At 42.5% G+C, this 20426-nt stretch overlaps 1 protein-coding gene across 3 annotated transcripts in view; it reads right to left on the reverse strand.

The window, feature by feature from the left end:
• Positions 1–20226, reverse strand: part of ARHGEF26 (Rho guanine nucleotide exchange factor 26) — a 126634-nt gene extending 106408 nt beyond the window's left edge. The window contains exons 1-4 of one of the 3 annotated variants that reach the window (XM_017668217.3): positions 19139–20166; positions 17599–18727; positions 16194–16233; positions 12480–12625 (exon numbers count right to left, since the gene is read on the reverse strand). In XM_017668217.3, coding sequence (XP_017523706.2) covers positions 12480–12625; positions 16194–16233; positions 17599–18675 — 1263 coding nt within the window. In that variant the 5' untranslated portion in view covers positions 18676–18727; positions 19139–20166. The other 2 variants (XM_073232189.1, XM_073232190.1) reach the window with 2 other exon arrangements.
• Between the last annotated feature and the right edge of the window lie 200 nt (positions 20227–20426).

Consider the following 20426-nt stretch of genomic DNA (forward strand, 5'->3'; position numbering starts at 1 on the left):
ATGATGGCAACTTCAGTGAAGGCAGGACATGGCTTGAGGTTTTTGCTCCTCTAGGGCCTGCGCCATTTCTAGAGACAGAGCTAGGATTCCTGAATGGACCGGAATTACTGCAATACAGGTATGAGACTGAGAGTACAAACCCTAACCAGATAGGTAATCAAATGTAAAAGAATAAACTGTTGTGCTTTGTACGATTTAGGAGATAAGTGTGCATTCCTTCACTGCAGCCAGTCCTCATTAGTTATGCATCAGAACTTTGTAACAGCTAAAACTTTTTAACAGCCCTACAAGGAAGGTAGCACTATCCCTATTTTACAAATAAAGAACAGAATCATGAAAAAGTTAAGTCATTAACCCCGTAAGTGGCAAAACTGGAATTCAAATCCACACCTGCCTGCTCGCCCCACCCAAGGTAGAGTTCTTAACCACCCAACACGCTGCCTTCTAACGCTTCTGAATTTATTTTGGTTGTGATCAGCAGCCACTCTTCCCCTAAACTAAGGTTTCCCCCACCCCCAAGCCTCAGAAAGCACGTATCTCACGGGCTGGCCAGAATTTGCTGCCATGAGAAAGCTAAGCTCTCAGCAAGGAGCCCTGGCAATTTAACTTGTTGCTTAGTCTTGACAGTCTCCCACTGGCACATTCCTCTCTCTGACTGGTGGCTCTTACCATCCTTCATTGCCTGTGGGCTACTAAGCCTGACCGCATGTATTCATTCTCTATTCCCCAGATAAGCAAGAGATGCAGTTCTCCTTTATACAACACAGAGGAGACAATAAAGTTAGGAAATACATGAAAAGCTATAGACACACAAATAGAAAGGATGAGAAGGAAACTTATTTTAGGGGAAAAGGGCAATTCTATAAAATTATTTAATAAAACATGAGCGGTTTTAAAAAGTGGAATATTTAATGAAGTACCCAGGAGCAGATGTGATTGCTAACAGAGGTTAGGGTGGAAGAGGTTGGGAATGGCAAAGTCAAGCAGATTTCAGAACTAACTGTTAACATTTCATTTTGTAACAAGGAGAAGGTACTTGCATCACTTCTGCAATTCAAAAATCATTGTTTTCAAGAATACAATTGGCTTTAAATTTTGAATTTTAAATTGAAAACTTGGGCACAGCTAATTATTAACAATGGGCAGAGGGTTCAAACAACCCAATATCCACCTATTTGGTGAAATGCAATATGGGCCTTAAAAAGATTGTTGTGGAAGTTGAATGGAAAGTCACAACATTGTAAAGAGGGAAAAAACGGGTTACAAAACAGCAGGTTTAATGGCACGAAAATGTATTTACAATATTATTAAGGGGAAAATGGGATAATGAGACAACATTATTACATTATTGAATTTTTGCTTTTAAGAAAAGAAAAATCTCTATACAAATTTTTAAAAAGATCAGAAAAGTTAGATGCTAAAATGTCAATAGTGATGAGTAGGTGGGGTTTCAAGTAATTTTTCCTTTTTTTTTTGTTTACTCACTTTTTGATTTTTATATAATGAAAATGTCTTGGCTTTGCAACTAAACATGGTTTTTAATAACAACTCAAATACGTTTCAAAGTCTGCTCTCAAAGAAGAACTAAAGCACGCAGAGCAGACAACTAGATTGTTTAAGGATGCCTGTAACAACATCTGATTTCTTGTCATTTCCCACAAGGGAAACAAGGCAAACAAGAGAAACGAGAGGTGACCACTAGCTCCAAGAAGGAGAGAGTTCAGTCAAGCCCAAAGCAAGCAGTGGCTTATGACGCAGTGTTGAAAGTGAGTGATGACAGGCAGGTGTGCAAGGGCGGAGCCAGGAGGAGGAGGAAGATGGGTTCGAGTAGGTATGATTGAGAATGACACCGTGGACAAATACTGAAGGCGTGAGTCAAGCAGGGGTGACGAAAGCAGATCAGGTCTGAGGTGCTCCTCCTGCAGAAGAGAACACCTGTTTGCAAAGGTGGGGCCCACATCTTCGTGGCTACTTTATTTTGTTTGTTATTTTTGTAAGCTGGGGAGTGTAATGATCAACTCCAAAACAGTCAGTTACTTAAAACACCACTGACAATGAAGTTAATTTCTTAGATTTGCAATAAAAATCTAACCTTAGCAAAACTTGTTCTGAAAAGATGGGTAATAAAGTGAACTGATGTTTCCCATTAGATGTACAAAGCATGCAACAGTTTCCTTAGACAGGAATAATCACATTGTACAGAGGAGATCTGAGAAACAGGAACAGAATTATCAGTGTTCTTCTTCCAGTAGGTATGCAGCAAACTTCATTTAAACGATATTTTGAATCTTCCATTGCTTCTATTCCTACCCTTCTGCCCATCTCGTGTTAGTCTTACTCTTCTAGGAAGAATTTATCTGACCTTTACTGCTCACCATGATTTCTATCTGTGCCATTCATTTTGGTACTTTGTACTACATTCTTTCAAAAACAACATTTAGACATTTCATTTCTGTTGTCTTCTAACCAGCTTTTAAGTTCCTACAGTACAGGTACTGGGTTTTAAGTTTCTTCTGTTTGCCTGCTCCCCCGACCCCACCAACTACAAGGCACTGGGATATAAATGAATTTCAGAGTCAGACACCAGAGTTTTACAAACTACAAGTTATAACCTCTTATGGAATGGCAAATAAAGTCCACGAATTTCTGATTGTCACCTATTTAAATGTAAAAGAACAGAAATGAGCATAGCGTACTATAAGTATTAAGGTAACTTCTGCCTTGTAAAACTTTTGTTTGAGATACACACACACAGGAACATACACACTGGGTTAAAAGGTAAAATGTATTTCTCATTATGTTAAGCCACTGATACAAGACAACAGTTACAATGTCAACTCTGCCAAGTATAAATTTACACTAGATACGTCAGTCATGTTGCTTAACACCCCCAGACACCCCTACAAGAAACGCTATTCTACTTAGAGCTTCCATGAAGGAAAGAGCCCAAGGGGGCCACACTTAATACCATAATGCATCACAGAGGCCAAAGTTGATTGGAATAGAGCCATTTAGGCACCCAGACAAATAACCATAAATATTTCAGCGACTTATTAAGTGGCTGAGCCAGTATGATCCAATACGATTCTCCCTCAAAACTGAACTGGGTAGTGATATGTGTAAGCTGAAAGGGTAACATGAGGTGGGTAGACCATGCTAGGTAATGTCAAGTTACAAGAACTCAGAAACTCAGAAACTCTGAGTATGCAGGAGCTCCCAGGAGAAAAGACAGACAGCGTAAAATTAGAAAATAGGCCAATTCATGACAATAAGAGAGCCAACAGGCAGATAGCTGCTGAGTCACATTATTGACCAAGCACCACAAGGAAATATGATTTCTGTTCTTTCAGAGCCCTAGGCACACGTGTCTCTTACTGGGGGAACTTGAGAGGCTCTATTCCAGGTAATCCCAATGCCCTAACAGAAACAGTAGGAAAGTAACCATATTTAACACCTCTGAGTCCCAGCTGACTGAGAGAGAACTAGTGCTTGCCCTCCTGGTATTGTCAGAGGACTACAAAAACTGTACTGCAATGACCTAGTGCACTCCTCGGTGCACACTAAGTTCTCTGCAAATATTTAGTCAATGATTTAACTACCTGTAAATAAAGTGATATTGTGATGATCCAGTAGCAGGTCCCAGAGATACAGCTATCCTATAAGTCAGCCTCTGTACTACCTGCTCCCAATGAGATCTTAAAGCCATGTGGATATACAGGCCTGCTGCTTAGTTGACCAGATAACAATCATACCCCTGTGCACACCACTAACTAGAAGCAGGGTTCCTACTGCCCCAAATGGGAACTGCTCCATTTTTGTGTTACTGCAGTTGGCTGCATGGCAGAGTTTATATCCTATGCCAAGGGGAAAGTAATCTGCAGTTTCCTTTCACTGGCAACAATACTTCCTTCTGCACAAGCTGTCCACTGGCTCTATAGGCCTCACCCTCTCAAATACTAGATAGACAGATAATAAATACCCTAAAAATCCTAAGACATTAGAGTACAGACTAATCATGTAGAAAATCAACAGGCTGTAAGTTCTCTGGAAATAAAACTTGAGAAGCAAATTTTTAAGCACTTCTTCCATATTTAAAGATTCCCTTGTAATTTTGATGGTGACGACATCTCCAGTCAAAATGGAGATGAACCGCTCTGTGGATTTTGGCGCTGAGAAACAGTCCCATCACTGGACTAAGGGAAGAGATGCCATAAGGGGACATCTGAAGGTGAAGAGGACAAATACAAGAATCTGACAGATGATTTCCATAATCCAAAGGTCAGTATTAATGAGCTTTTCTCCAGTTATTCAGAACTCTTTAAAGTACCTGAGCCTTATTTACTTTTACCTAATTGCAGTGTATTCCCAAACTGCCACTGCTCTTGAATGCACCCACCCACCTCCCCAAAAGACCAAGTGGAGAACAAGGCTGTAATTTAATTTGATTTCACAGTATGCAGACACCTACCATGGGCTAACATGGTCCTAAACTATGAAGATGCCAAGTTTCGCAATGTATCAAAGACATTTATTAAATTCAGGTGATAGCCAAACAGCCAACAGTAATTTTTCTTTCAAAACAAAAATTTAAAACAGCCTCCAAATGGCCTCTAAATAGGAAAGTTCCTGGCTGTTTTCACTGCTGAGTAAGTTTTTTTTTATTTTCACTTGTATGATTAGGTTTCTGCATTCATCCATCCCTTCATACATTCATTCAGAAATTCATCAACTATTTACTGCACACCTGCTCTATGTCCGGCACTGTATCATGTGCTAGGGATATAGCAGGAAACAAAATGCACAAAAACCTCTGTTTCCATGCAGCTTTTATTCCAGTGGGAGTAAATGGACAATTTAAAAAATCGTATAGTATGTTAAAGGGGTGAGTGTCATAGAGAGGGTAAAAAATATTGAGGTGTAGTAGGGAGAAGTTGAGGGAGGAAACCACATGGCTCTCTGGAGAGACAGTAAGAAGAGACAGTAAGCAGAGGAGATGGCAAATGCAAAGGCCCGGAGGCTGAGAACACCTTGTGCTTGAGTAACACCAGCAATAAGCAAGAACAGGAAGCAGGAGGTGAGTACAAAAGGTAACCAGGAACCAGAACCCACTGGTTTACTGGCCACTGTTAGTCTTGGTCTTTACGTAGAGGTGAAAAATCATGTGACTATTCAGAGCAAAGAGACAATATCAGTATATTTTAACAGGATCACAAATCAGTGACATAATTATATAGCTGCTATACAGAGAAGAGACTGAACAGGCCACAGGTAGATGCAGAGAGCTGAGCTGGGAGGCCATGGGGCTAATCTACTTCTGGGTGGACAGGGCAGTAGCAGAGTAGCTCTGTTCTGAAGGTAAAGGCAACAGGCTTTGCACTAAATTGGAAGCAGGTTATTGAGAAAGAGAAGAGTGAGGAAATGGCTCAAGGTTTCTTACCTCAGCAACTGGAAAGATGGTATTTGCCAAGAAAAAAAAGATATCATGGAAGAAGCAGGTCCAGGAGAAGCAGGACAGAAAAGGGCGTGATTGGAAGTAAACTTTTGGACAGTTACCTTTGAGATGCCAAATATAAATCAGAAGAGCAGCTGGATATCCTTGTCTGAAGTTCAGGGAAAGGTCTAGGATAGCCTGGAAGTTACCAGAGCATATGATGTGTCTGAACCACAAGACTGGATGAGCTCACCAACTGCAGACAGTCAAAAGGAGATGCCCAAGGACAAGCCTAGGGACCCGCCAACACTGGGAGCCCAGAGGAATGAGGAAGAGCCCACCAAGTAGATCAAGAAGCTCCAGCTGCACTGATTTTAACTCCTCTTACCCACTGTCACCCTAAAGGGTCCATGTACGCAACAGTTTCTCTTCCCTGGACTCCTCCCTCCTGCCCCTGCCACCCCGCCTGCCTGGACATTCCAGCAACAGCAGGTCTTGTCGCTTCCTCTGCCACCATCCTCAGCCAATAGTACTTTACCCAGATAGGCGCCCTCACCCACAGGATCTCAGAGCAGCAGGAACATGTCCCTCATGGCAGCAACTTAGCTGCACTCCCGTCACTTGTCTGTGGGATCACTGATGTCTGTCCCACTAGGCATAAAGGCATGAAGGCAAGGCAGAGTCTGTCCTGCTCCACTTCCAGGGCCAAGCACAGGGCCTAGGGGCAGAGCAGGCCTTCCATAAAGACCAGACGAAGGAAGGAATCAGTCATTAACCTGTCTCATTGATTTTGCTGCTCAATGAAATAGCAAGACCCTCTTTGTCTGGGTCCCAGGTCTAGGTTTCTGCTCTAAAGGTCTCCTTTTGTGGTTGTGCCAACCAAAATTAAACATATCTGTGCTCATTCTCCTCCCACTTTCTTGGGGCACCTGTGTCTTCCGATCTCTGCCTCCCCTAGGGGCATAGGACACCACCCCCACCCCCGACACCGTCACGTCCCACTCTGCTCTCAGGGGAATCAATATTGGCTTATCTACTACTCATTTGTCCTTTAACTACTCAGCATAGTTTTTTTTTCAATCCATATATATATGGATTTTTGTTACGTCTGTTGAGCTCTGATTTTTAGTAGAAAATAATATGTCTTTCACAGTGAACACAGTGTAAATTCTAAAAGATATATATATCTTTTAGATATATATATATATATATATATATCTCAAAAGGAGTTATAGAGTTCAAGTTCCAACACTACAATCATTCAGAAAAAGAAAAACTTCTAAAGGGGGCATGAATAACCTGTAAATTGTACTCAGTATATAAAGAACTACAGTAAAGTGCTTCCATTATTTTGAATAACATCAAACAGAAAAAATGCCCTCAAACTGAAGTGAAAAATCAAAAACAAACATTATAAATAAATATTTACATGTATACTTGTATACGTATTTTTCTAAAGGGAAAGGGAAGATCCATGGCTCATAGCTTTTATTATGTCTCAAAGCATCTAACTCCCCAATAGGAAAGATGGCAAAGTGCAAATCATTCCTATAAAACAACAGAGCAATTAGAAGGAACACTGAAGATCACCATGTAAAGATATGAAATGATTTACAAGACATATGATTCAGAAAAAAGGAAATTGTAAAATTTGTGCAGCATATTGCTTATGTAAATACACATAATCTTTATTTTTTCCTTAAATGAATATATGTGAATTTTAAGAGCATTACCAAATATAGAAGAACATTGCCTAAGGAGAAAGAGAAAGTTATTGGAATTGCAGATATGATTAAGAGAGACCTTAATCTCATCTGAAATGTTTCATTTCTTTATTTCATGGAAAATGTTCTTTGTTGCTTGCATAAGTCAAATTAATTTTTAAAAATGTTAGAGAACACCATAATCTAATTGTGCTGAAATTGCAAAAGCATACAGTGCCCAGTCCCTGGTCCAGGCTAAGCAAGCCCCCAGCTCCAGCCTTTGTACAGGGCTCTCATGTCTAGGCACATGGACCTCAATTTCTGTTTATAAAGACACAAACATTCCAGGATGTCCAACTTAAAAGCGTGGAAAAGTATGTACCTAAAGCCCTGACTGACCATTTATACTATGAGCACTAAACAGAAGCCAGACATGAATAATGAGCATGTTCTTTTTTTACTTCTAAACTCAAATGATAGATATGGTAAAAGGCATTAATCACCATCTAAGGTAAAAAATGATTTTGTGAGACTGCAATGTAGCAAAACATAAATGGAAAATTATATGACTGAACAGATTATTTTAGGCAGCAAGCCACTAAACAACTGAAAACCTACTCAGACAAGTGTGAAATGAAATTTTAAGGAAAAAGAATGAGATTTTCTACGACTTATAACAGCACTAAACATTTCTGCGCATAGAATGACATTTAGGCTTGTTACGTCTGTTGAGCTCTGACTTTTAGTAGAAAATAATATGTCTTTCACAGTGAACACAGTGTAAATTCTAAAAGAGTAAGCTCCGTCAGCTTGAACTGCTGAGATGCCAATGTGTCTGTGATATTTTAGCTAAATGTAATTACACGTATAATAAAATTATCATTTTTCAAATCATCCTTTCCCACTTGGCAGTTCCAGAAAGTCATCCAGAGGCAAACTACGCGTGCCTTAAGAGCTGAGCCCACTCAAGAGACTGAGGCCCTAATTCTAGGTCTTCCATTAGACCATTAGCCACACAAAGCATTCTGAAGAAATTCTCTGATGAAAATATAAAAACCTGTTCCTGACAAAATAGTTTAGAAATTTTAAGCGACTGAAGGCACATTCAAAATGACTGAAGATGACGAATGAAGCCACCTGTCAGCAAGCAGAAACAAAGCGTCCAGGGGAGGCTGACTCTACTGGGTGCCAAATTCCAGTGGAAACTTTGCCGGCACGCTTGTTTCTGCTGCTGGAGCCTGAGCACCCTTTCCAAAGGTACCTGGCATGTCAAGATGATGGAAATTACACAAACACACCCCATAACAAATAAATGGGGTCAAAGCACAGCGTGGGAGTAGGGTTTTGGTGCTGTCACTGAACTTAGCAAAGCAAACACAAGTTTCGCAAGTCATTTTTAGTACATGCAAGGTATGTGAGCTAGGGGAGGGGGAGTTATGAGGAAAACCAAAGCCTCCAGTCAAGATCCATCTTTCACTTTCTGTAATACTGCTTCCAGGTACCCATTTAAGGAAGAACCTTAGGGAAAACATGAAGCTCGCTTTGCATCCCTGTCTCAGCTGCCTGCTGCCTACCCACCTGGCACAAACTGTAACAAAGTGTTCTACCCCAGACTAACAATACAGTCGATGTTCTTCTTCACACCCCAAGGCTTTTCCCAGAGATCTGAGAACTGTCAGCTTGGTCCTCGCACAGCCCTTTTAGGTGATCCACCTGTGTGCAGCACGGTCCTTCTCTCTGGGCACCGATCTCTAGAGGCCAAAAATGACTATGTTCAAAACCTCAAATCTCTTTCACTTATGACCAACCAAGAACTGGGAACCATAATTATGTAAATGATTTCTCATATATTAGTGTTCCCCAAGGCCTGATAGCAGCACAAAGTTACATTCCCTGGAATGAAGAAATCCTGCATTTCCAATTAAGAAGAGATCTAGATACTTTGACAGTCAAGTGGATAAAGAGTAAGCCTGCCACCTTCCTATGAGATTTTAAATTGTGTTCCTGACTAGAGAGAACACCTACCTCTACATGGAGAAACACATTGGCAGAGCCACCACTGCTAAATACACTTTAATCTGACTGGAGAAGCCTGGGGCAGCCTAAACTTCCATTACTCTATTGAGAACTAATTCAACATCTCTCTCACACAGTTCTAAGTTTCCCTTATTCCTAGATGACCTGTCCCCAAAACTGTAAATAGGGAACCACCTGTCACCTGTGTGATTCCCCAAAGAACCAAAGGAGACATAGAAATAAACACACTAGGACATTACACTACGACCAGAGGATGACAGACCTATATAACCATAAGTGACTGCAAACTGCTGTACTTCTAAAGAGTCTTCTGTATACTGAATGCTTCTTACAGTCAACTGATAAGAAAAGTTTCACCATCCCAGGAGGCAGGGAGGCATTTGCAATGAGAAAAGAGATTTTTAGACCATAAAACAACCAATAGTAGCTAATGCACACATGTGCTCACACACAACATTAGAAGTTAAAGTAGATATCAAATTGAGACCTAACCCTCTACCAGAAAACCCCTTGTATTCCTTTCTGGGATCAAGGCTTTACTCGAAGAAGAGTTTTTTGTTAAAATGATACATGTAAGACTAGAGCAGGGCTACCCTACTAATTTGGTACATTAAAAGTTAAGCATGAAAAGATGATGCAGAAAAAATACAAAGAGAAGAAGTTTTCTGAGACGTTCCCTAAACACTCCGGCCCCTCTGCAAGGAGGGATCAGATGGAGAAATGGAGATGCCCATCCCTTACGGGAACACCTGACATTGTTCACAACTCACAAGGCCTCATTTCTTCAGGGTTCTAACCGCAATATGGATATATCAGCGGTGAGGCTTCTAAAAAAGTAATGGCTGCTTCTTGCAGCTGAAGTATCCACTTTCCTAATAGCCAGAGATGTTTGCCTCTGTTTGGTAGATAGAAAACTCATGCAAGAAGGAGAGTAGAGAACCTTAGGATGCTGATTCTTTTGAGGAGGCAGAAAGGAGGAAAGTGCTGGAGAGGAGGGTGGTTCACTGGCCCTGCCTAAAAAAAAACAGAGATCTGATGTAAATATGCTAAAATGTTAACGTTTGTTCAGTCTAGGGGCCAGGCTTCCAAAAATCTATTACATGTACCTACTTTTAAATTTTCTGAAAGTTTGACATATTTAATAAAAAAGTAAAACGTTTTAAATGTGAAAAAGAGACAGAAGGCACAAAGTAAATGCGGCTGGTATCTAAGAATGCAAAGTGGCAAACTCGAATCATGCCACTTTGATTAAATGTAATTGCCAAGCAACACAATAAACACAAGCCTCCTGGGAACGCTCAAATCCAAGATAACACACACTAAAATTAGAACCTGTTTTACAGTTTTTTATTTTATCACCAGATAGTCTTTTGATACCAATCTTGTTAATAAAAAACACATCGGTACATTTGTCCTTTGCCAAATAAAATGCATGTCCATATTTGAAGCTGTACTGAAGAATATGTAGGACTATTTTAATGTGCATTTGTTAATCAGAATGCAGCGAAACCCAGGGGTCATAAATGCGGCAGCCTGATTTTTAGTACAAAAGCTAAGTTAGGACCAAAGTGTAAGTGACACAGAAGTACACATTTTCTGCTCAGCATTCAGAGAACAGCAGCAGGATTTAGGTCCATGCTAACGAACACAGCTGCTGTCACAGAAAGACAACTCAGAAAACCCAGAGCTTTCTTTTCAAGGATCCTCTACCAAACAGTCCATACCAACAACAGAATGGCAGCCATTTAGGGCCAACATGGACTCGAGGGGCTTCGCAACCAGGTTTTCCAAGTATCTGTTTTAGTATATAGTATCATGAGATCATTAGATTAGAGTACAGAGTACAAGGCTACCAATCTGCCAATTTTGTGGATAGGTGCTACCAGCTCACTGCATGAAAAAAATCATTAAAATATCACAGAAGTTGCCAACTGTTAGCACAAGGGCCAAGTCTGGCCCATAGATATTTTATTGGGCTCACACAACATTTTTTTAAAGCTTGTATTAGGATTAATACTTTAAAAGTTTTGGATTTCTCTATTTTTAATTATCAATATATCTGGCAACACTGGGCTGGTCTGAGCTAAATGGCAGCTGCTCAATTTTTATAAAGCAGGGTCACTATGGTCCCCACTGCTCCTTCTCACCCACCTTCACCAGCATCACTTACAACACTACTTGCCCTATGCCTGTAGGCATTTTAATCTGTGGCTGCCACACCTTGGAGATACTGGAAATGAGTAAATTTTCCTTAGAACAAAATTAGGGGATAAGAGGGAGACAGAGATGGGGCTTGGTTTTTAAAATTCTGAATTCCAACACAGGGGGTGGAAGATGGGAGGAAGAGCATGAACCAGAAGTCATCCCCATCATCAGCATACACTCATTTCCATGGTCGTGTTTATGAGCTTCATCACAGATACAATGCCTTTTCCTGTGCTGGCGGGTTCCCTGAATACAGGAGATTCTAGACCCTGAACGATGTTCACATAGGCTTAAGAGGGAACCACTGCTGCTCTCACACTGCCTACAGACTCACAGAGGTCTACTGGCTTGTCTGTGATGCAATGCTCCCACCACCCAAGCCAGCCGTGGGAATTTCTTTCTACTTAGTAATGCAGCAGATGCCCACAGTGCTGCACCCATTTCATATCAAGTAACCTCAGCCTCACATAGTGACATCTGTTAAGCCCAGAGGAAAAGAAACTATAGCTGACAACAAAAGATGTTTTATGCAGAGAGGAGAAATTACTCATCAACACAAAAATAAGTGGCAGACACTCACACACAAAAGATGCACAGAGGGAGATGGAATAGAATGTCCTTTATCAATCAACTCCAAGGAAATATAAATGCATCTACATCAAATGAAATTTCCAAAGAACTGTAATGAGCTCCCTATTGTGCATGGATAACACATACATTCATATATACATACACACCCCTATGTATATATAGCCCATAAATATGAAAAAGTATAGGATATATTAAGTTACCACTACATGTACACTACATATAAAAATAAAATAAAATAAAAAACAAGATAAGATACTGAGTAGGGAAAGTTTCCAGAGCATAGTACATCAATCTCAAGGCATCTTTTTTTAACTGAAACCTAATTTTCCTGATCAGAAGTGCCAAAGCTCACGTTCTCACAAGTGTCTGCAGAGTTTCAAGAAACATTTCACAATCTAAAGAGTCTTTCTCCTTAGGGTTACAGGATCACTGGCAGAAAAAATTAAAACTATAACAATTTCCACAATGTGGTTTTTTCACCCCCACAGATAGAAAAGAAGGTAAACACTTACGGCAGAGAGCTGGCTCCATGTAGATCTCAGTGGCTTATGATGAATCACAATTTTTTCGTCTGATTTCTGTTCTTTAGGCTCTGACTCTTCATCAGAGTCAATGTCAAGAGCCTTTTCTTTGTAGTTTTGATACAGAACAGCATTTTCTGCAGGAAAAGAAACTCTACATGTCACTAACTGGCCCCCCCCCACATTAGGCTGCTTGTTCTAAACAAACATCCCTATGCATACAATGTTTTATTCCAGTTTAATAAACCACAAAGATACGAATGGATTTTGTCACTGAAGAGTAATTAGCAAAAAGTGATATTCTCACTCACACAGCTCTGTCCCAAACTCATCTGCAGGGGAAGGGGAAGGGGAAGGGTCCGTACTTGAAATACCAACTGAAGAAAGTTTCCATGTCTCTGTCTACCTCCTCGCCTGTAAAATCAGTGTCTTTGGTTAAACTGAATTCCCACTCTACCTTTCCTTCAAGGTCTATCACCATTCATGAATCTAGTTAACAAACATTTATTATACATTCACAATATGCCAAGGCCGGGGAGCAAATGGAAAATAAAAGACACTTCTCATGCCCTCATGAGATAAACATTTAATGAGAAAAACAGTCTAAGTCACTCATTCATTTATTCACTCAATCACTATTTAGAAAATGCCTACTAGTTATCTGCCAACAACTGCTAGGCACTGTGGATATGACAATAAACAAAAAAGATTAATACTCTCCATCGTCAAAGAGCTGACATCAGGGTAAGGAGAGAAAGACAATAAATAAATAAATAACTTTTGTAGTATGGCAGATGCTGGTAAGTGTCATGGAGAAAAATAAAACAGAGAAAGTTGGGGAGTGTTTTGGGGGGAGGCTGCAGATTTTAAGGAGGGTGGTTTAGAAAGACCTCACCAGGGGGTATTTAAACAAAGACTTAACAGAGGTAAGAAAGCAAGCCACCTGGACAGCTGGGAAAAGAACATCTCATCTGAGGGAATAGCAAGTACAAAGCCCTGGGGCAGGAGACTGCTTGGTGTGTCTATTAGTACAAGGATCAGTAAGAGGAACTGTGTGGCTGGAATAGGGTGAGGGGGGCAGAAAGTATAGAAATTAGGGGTTGGGGATGAATAGAGGGCAGATCATGTAGAGAGATTTCCTTCAATGTCATTGAAAGGACTTTGGTTTTTACTTTAAGTAAGAAGGTATGCTATTGTAGATGGAGGACACAATGATCTTGCATAAATACATGCCTACAAACCGAAAGGTTTACATACAGGGGCTGTGAGAACAGACTGTCAGCAGGGTGTGATCCAGTCTGAGAGTAACAGAGGAGTTAATGAGGAAAAACTAAGATCTGAAAGTTAAGAAGCAACAGAAAGCTAAAGGAACAAGCGCATGCAAAAGCCCGGTGGCAAGAGGAAACAATGGCTTAGAAAAACAAAGGAAGGTTAGTGCACTGAAGCAGGTGTCTATGGACAAAGGGTGCAAGATGACTGTAGGGAGATGAGCCAGAGAGTTCAAATCAAGCAGAGCTTTGCAGGCAATGTTAGAGAACTGGATTTTATCTTGAGTACGAAAGGACTGAGTTTCTTTTACACTGTAGATTGTACTTTAACCTGATTGCAATGGGACTCCACTGAAAGGAATGATTTGATTAGATTGGAGAAGCAAAACATTGACTACTTAGGCAACTAATGAGGATGTTACTCAAGTGATCAATGAAAGATAGTGGAGACTTGTGCTATTCGACTTAGAAAGGGCTGGAAATGAACTGGATGTGGAGGTCAGAGAGGCACTGGTAAAGATGTTTGCTAGGTCTTCAGGTCCCACAATGTGAAAGAAGGATGGGAACACCATAAGAGAGCCAACTTCAGTGAGGAAGATTGATTTAGGTATATTGAGGTTGCAATGCCGTTCCCATCCACTGAAGCAAGCGAACATCTTTCTCTTCTTTCATCAACTACTGCATCTTCTGCATGCACTACAACTAAAACAATAATGGGATCTACACAAGATTTTACAATTCTCTGATTATTCTGCAGAAGTAAAACAGAATATGAGAGCTGAGACTGATTTTCCCCCACCTCCATAGTGTACTTCAAAGTACTTGGTGGTGTGCAAAAATACATACATACACTGCTGGGATGATTTCTCATGCATTCCTACAACAATGTGGGCAGTAGTATTATTAGCCTCATTTTACACATGCAACGGAGGCTCAGTGAAGTTAAGATACTTGCTCAATATCATTCAACAGAGGAGTGGAGGCACTAGGATAGGAACCCAGGTCCCTGGCTCTAACATCACCAGTTCTCACCAGTCTACCTACCGCTATCTAAGTTGCATTCTTGTTAGTCATTAACTGCAAGAATGCTGCATTCCTCATGCACATATATGTGAACAAGAATTTCTAGGTCATCATACTTGAGAAGAGGGTGCTCAGAAACAGCTCCTTAGAGAAGGAAACAACATAAAACTAGTTATAATGAAGGTCTGTCCTGTGACTTAAAAAACACTCAACATTTTTAACCCTTTGAGGCAAAAGTCCCAGAACCAGTGTCAGATTTTAGAAGATGCACAACCTCTCCCTAAAAAGATATTAGGCAGATGCTCTGTTAACTTCATGGTCATAAAGCAGCACAAAAGGAAGCAAACTGGACTAAGTTCCAGACCTTTGTCTTCATGCAGGCTGTGTGACAGTGGACAAGAAACTAAACTTCTTAAAACTTCCAGTTTCCTCAATTAGGGAGATGAATTTATCCCAACCTACTAAAATACTGTATCTGGGTTTCTCTCCAGTTTCCTAAGGTAGGTGCAATGAAAAAGTTTTTATAAACCACTCATGTTTAAACACTCCAATGGCAACTGATACTTAAGAATTATATAGGGAAATTTTTTGTCATGACCCAAGATTATATATTTCATAACTCTGGGTGGTGTAACATTAGATACACTTATAGAGGGGGCATACCCTTCTTCATTGTTATTTAAAGGTGGAAAGCATTTCAATGTATGACAGAAGGTAACGACCCTCACCTCCACCACCATGCTCATCTAGCCCTGCAAGGGCTGTAGCTGGGGCTGCTTCCTTCAGCTCTTCCAGTTGGCTGACACTTGACCCATCTATTTACACAGAGTCCACTAATCTGATTAGTGTTTGAACACCTGGTGGAAGCTGCTTTTGTTTTTGACATCCTTAACAAAAATGCTATACGGGCTACAAATTCTTAGGATTATGTTTCTATCGGCCAGGGGAGTTAGATTTCTGCAAAATTGAAACTTGATAAGGAAACAGAAGTCAGAAATCATACTGAAATGAGGAAATATGGGGAAAAGAATATGAAGTCAAAGGAAATATGACCTAAGGAAATGTGACTTAAGATCTAAGTGACAGACTCTCAGAATTTTTAACTAAGAAGCTAGAGCTTGCCCTTACTCCTTTCTCCATTTTTTGAGGGAGGTGGGGACGGAGTCAGAATTTTAAAAACCCCAGGACACTGGCTGACAAAGTTAACAGCTTACAAAGAATGCCATTCATTTATTCACTGCTGGTATTACTAGATGAAAATTGAGCTTAGCCCAGAGCTTTGTGCTGTATAATTTGGGAAGAAGTTGGACATTTTTCTCATTTTAAGTGTTTTTGTTACTGCAGTTGGATTTCAACTTATAATTGATATTCCACATTGAAACAGCAATAGAAGTTTGGAAAATCAAATGCTTACCTTCCCCATCAAATGTTCCTTGTCCTTTCAGCATTTTTTTCTAAGAAACAAGAAAAGCAAAAGAAGAAAAAGCAAAGCAAACTATGTATGAATGAGCAAATAGAAAAAATACAGCCATTTTAAGAAAAAATACTTTTTTGTTGTTGCATTCATTAGATTTCCAAAAGCATACAGCAGATGATCCTTGGAGTAGTTCACTTACATGACTACTACAATTTACTAAAATGGTGAAATACAAGGTACAATGTTCCCCACATCCCATCAAAACAGCTTGAGAATCCTCAAATGACCAACAGTTCAGCTCACTCACTACTCATGATTCACCATCACTATTAAATTGAACTTTGCTATACTTGGAGAGTTGGGAAAAAAAAACATAAAATGTTATGTAATTTCTTTAAGGCCATAGGATTTTAAATAAAACAGGCTTGCTTGTATATTACATATGTGACATATATATAGACTGGTTCCAGTTCTCTGATTAATCAAGAAAAGATGTGGCTGCCAAAATGAATTTCTGCCCTATTGCTGAGATTTGTCTTGTTTCTGGAGAAACCAGCACATGAACAATCCAAAATATCTTTCTGGAGCTTTCAATTTCTTTATGTTATATTTGACACATTGTAACAAGTGCAGCTTCTAGGACTTTATCAAGGAGCAATTCCACACAGCTTACTTGAACCTGAAGTTTTGAGTTATCAACTAGTTAAATGCATTCCTACATAAATGGGCACAAAATGGGAATAAAACACAACCAGGGGCCGAGGTGACAGGGGCACGCAATAACAGATGACAAATTACCTATATCTTTTGTGTTTCTGGCAATTGATTATAAAATTCATATTTTACCTGAATTGTATTTAGTATATGATCACCACTGAAAAAATATTCCATAATGAAATAAGTAATGCACATAATTGACTAATTAATTAAAATAATTAAAAAATCCATAGGGTCAAAAGAAATCAGTAGTTCCCTGTATCAGCTTTGGTGAGTTCAGCAACCACTGGCTGACACCTCTAAACAAGCCCCACACACAGTCAAGAGTGCAGATCCACCCCTGCTCTCAGCTGACTTTCCCTCCAACTGTATTATAAAACACACTCAGCCAATATTTAATTTGTTATAACTTTTTCCCATTCTTCCCCCACATTTTGCCTGAGCTTAGAAAGCTGAAACAGTGATGAGTTTCACCTCCACAAAGCTGCATTAACCTGGCCTGTGCCTCCCAGCAAGAGAATGGCCAAGGGATAGATGTACACACCCTTCTGATCAATATAAGTAAAAGGAACCATAACTTCCGGTTTCCTCTGTACCCTCCCACCCCCCACCACCACCTTCACCTCTGGCTTAGAGAATGGGGGGCTCAGCGAGTGACATGCTCGAAACACCGGCCCCCTCTTACCTTTATCCTTCCCAGGCTGGAAAACTTCTCCTTGTCTTCCATCACTGCTTTCAGAGCAGGTTGAGACATCCTGTTCTTCTTCTTTGAGGTGGTAGGACTGTCAAATTCAAAGCCACTGACCACCGCCCTGCGATAGGACGTGGACCGTAAACCTCTCCGCAGAGACCCCGGGCTGTCCACGTCGTTCTCGGCCTCGCCGTCGTCCTCTGCGGGGCCCAGGGGGGCTCCGAGGCCCTCCACCATGCTGCGCACCTTGAGGAGTCTCTTGTGGGGCTCCACACTCTGACTGTTGGATTTACTTATTCTAATTTCCGAGGCCAGGCTCTTCGGTATGATCTGCTGCTTCCCCACTTTGAGGGCGGCGGGACTGTTTGTGCTCAAAACCACTGAAGGATTCTCGGGGAGCTCGCTTTCCTGTGAGGGCAGCCTTTGGAGGGGGAGTTTTTGTTCCAAAGACCTCTTCTGGGGCGCAGGAGAGAGTCTCAAGGGACCCCGCTCAAGGTCCTTAGCCGTCTGGCCGGTGTGCGAACGGGAGCCTGCGGGATCCGTATTAGGGGTGAGCCCATTTGCAGCTGGCGTAGGCAGGTTGGCGGTCAATCCGGTCCGGTCCCCCTCCGGGCTCCAGTGGGCGGGCGCAGTAGGAGTCCGTGGGGGGCGCAGCGGCTGTGGCGCAGGCGAGATCACTGTGCCATTCTCTGGGGATTTCGGGGAGCCGCCTGACGCCGCTTTGGGGGCCTGCGGTGACTTGGGCCGTCGAGGCCGAGGAGAGACAGCTCTGCACTCCGGGGAGACGGTCCTCCCATTGGTCACCGCCCTCCCATGGGCGCAGAGAAGCAAGGTGCTCTCCTGGACCCTCCTGCCGTCGGAGGCGGTGAGCACCTGGGCGGGAGACTGCGCCGCGGGAAGCGTCCCTTGATCCTCCACCGGGAAATCCGTGATCAGCAATCCGCTGGGACTTTGGTAGGACTGGGGCCTCGGCTTGCTCCGGCCCAGCAACTGGGGCTCAGGGGTTGACCGCCTCCGCCACAAGGGGTTTAAACTGCTGCTAGAAAAATCCACTTCGCTCTTGCCATCCATAGCGGAGCCTCGGGAGTCAGCCCCGGGTGGAACAGCACCTAGTTAGTCTTGCCTAAAGAGGAAAGAAGTCATGGAACTTTGCCTCCGTTCAACCAGGCACGCCTTGCAGACAGGCGCGCTCTCAGCCCGGGGGCCACCCGGCCGCTGCGCGGGACACAACTTCCCCGCCCTTTCTCAGGCAAAATCTGCGCCCACCGCGCGGCGCGGTCCCGGACAGATATCTGGGCTGCACCCAAGCGGATTAATCCAATTTCCTCGGCGTCTCTCCCGCACCTAAAGACCACCCGCGCGGAAGGAGCCCGCCACCAATGCGCCGGGTGAAGCCGATGCACAAGAAACTTGGGACGAACTCAGCTTTCTTGGGAAACTAGCCTCGGGACGCTCCCCTCCGCCGCCATCCAGCCAACCTCCCCCGTCGTTGATCCCCTGGCGCTCAAGCTGACCGGCTCCCTGGCGGATTTACCTTCGGGGTTTCGCAGAGCCCAGGGCCGAGGAGCGCCCACCGCCCCGTGGGTGGCCCGGTCCTGGACCGAACCGCCGCGGCGAGAGCTCTGGAGAGCTCTGCAGCGTAGAGTCGCCGGCTCCGCCTCCAAGCCTAACCACGCCCCCAGACTGGGCCACGCCCAGGCTGCCTTCCAGCCCCCGCGTTCCTTGGATCCGCACAGGCTCTGTCTAAAACTGACGAGCACACCTGGGCTGGGTACCCAGCTCCGCGGTTCCGGGCGAGGAAATGTCAGCTGGAGGCGGCGGGGGAGCTGCGGGCACGCGGGGTAGTTGCCGGCAGCGTAGCGTGAGGAGCGTGGGAGCCCTGCCCAGACGTAATTCTCCGAACTCTGGGCCCAAGGAATCTCAAGTGTAGAAACCGGGGACGCTGGGCAGAGTAGGCTTTGTGAAATGAGGGAGCTGGCGCGCTTAGCTCCAAACGCACAGAGCCAATCCTCTCAGCCTTCGGGTAGTCTCAAAACACAAATCTGAAGGCGTCGCTCCCCTGCTTAAAATATCTTATAATTTAGAGATTTGAGTGCTTGTGCCTGGAGTATTCCCGGAGGGATACACACGGGCAGCTCGCGGGAAGAGAACTGAGTGCCTAGGACACTGGAGGAAGGGAGAGTTTTCACTCAATAATCTTAGCATTTTATGTATGCTTTGAATCGTGAATGTTACCTATTAAAAATAAACGCAATTTAAATTACAAAAAAAAAACCGTTTTCCAGACATACATAGAAAAAATTTCAAAATCCTCCCTGTAGTTTCTGAAACCCCTGCAGGACGTGACTACCTCTACAGCCTAGACTTTTCGCCCAACACTTCTTCCCTCTTTATTGTCAGGCTGCACCCACTTAGACTGAGAGCCTCAGAACCTTCCTTTTGTTCCTCCGTGACCTTCTGACGTGTCACTCCATAAGAGAGGACTTCCCTGACCCCTCCTGAATCAGACCACGGTCCCGTTTATTTACTTTCCCAGCCAACTGTTTTCTTTTCTAGACATCACAATTTGCAAATTATATGTGTGTGTGTATATATGTATATCTGCAAGAGGGCAGGAGCCATGTTTATTTACTGCCCTTCTGTATTCCAGGCACGTAGTGGTCACTTAATAAATATTCATTGAATGAATAAATAAACGAGTGAGTGAATGAAAAGAGTGAAGGACAATGACTATTCCCCTCCAAGAGTGCCCTGTTGCCAAACAGTAGAAAGTTGTCTGTGTCCTGGCCGAGCTCCTGCTAGTGAGAAGAACAAGTCAAACT

This window comes from Manis javanica, chromosome 3 (genome assembly GCF_040802235.1).
Source record: "Manis javanica isolate MJ-LG chromosome 3, MJ_LKY, whole genome shotgun sequence".
In the NCBI taxonomy this organism is placed as follows: domain Eukaryota; kingdom Metazoa; phylum Chordata; class Mammalia; order Pholidota; family Manidae; genus Manis; species Manis javanica.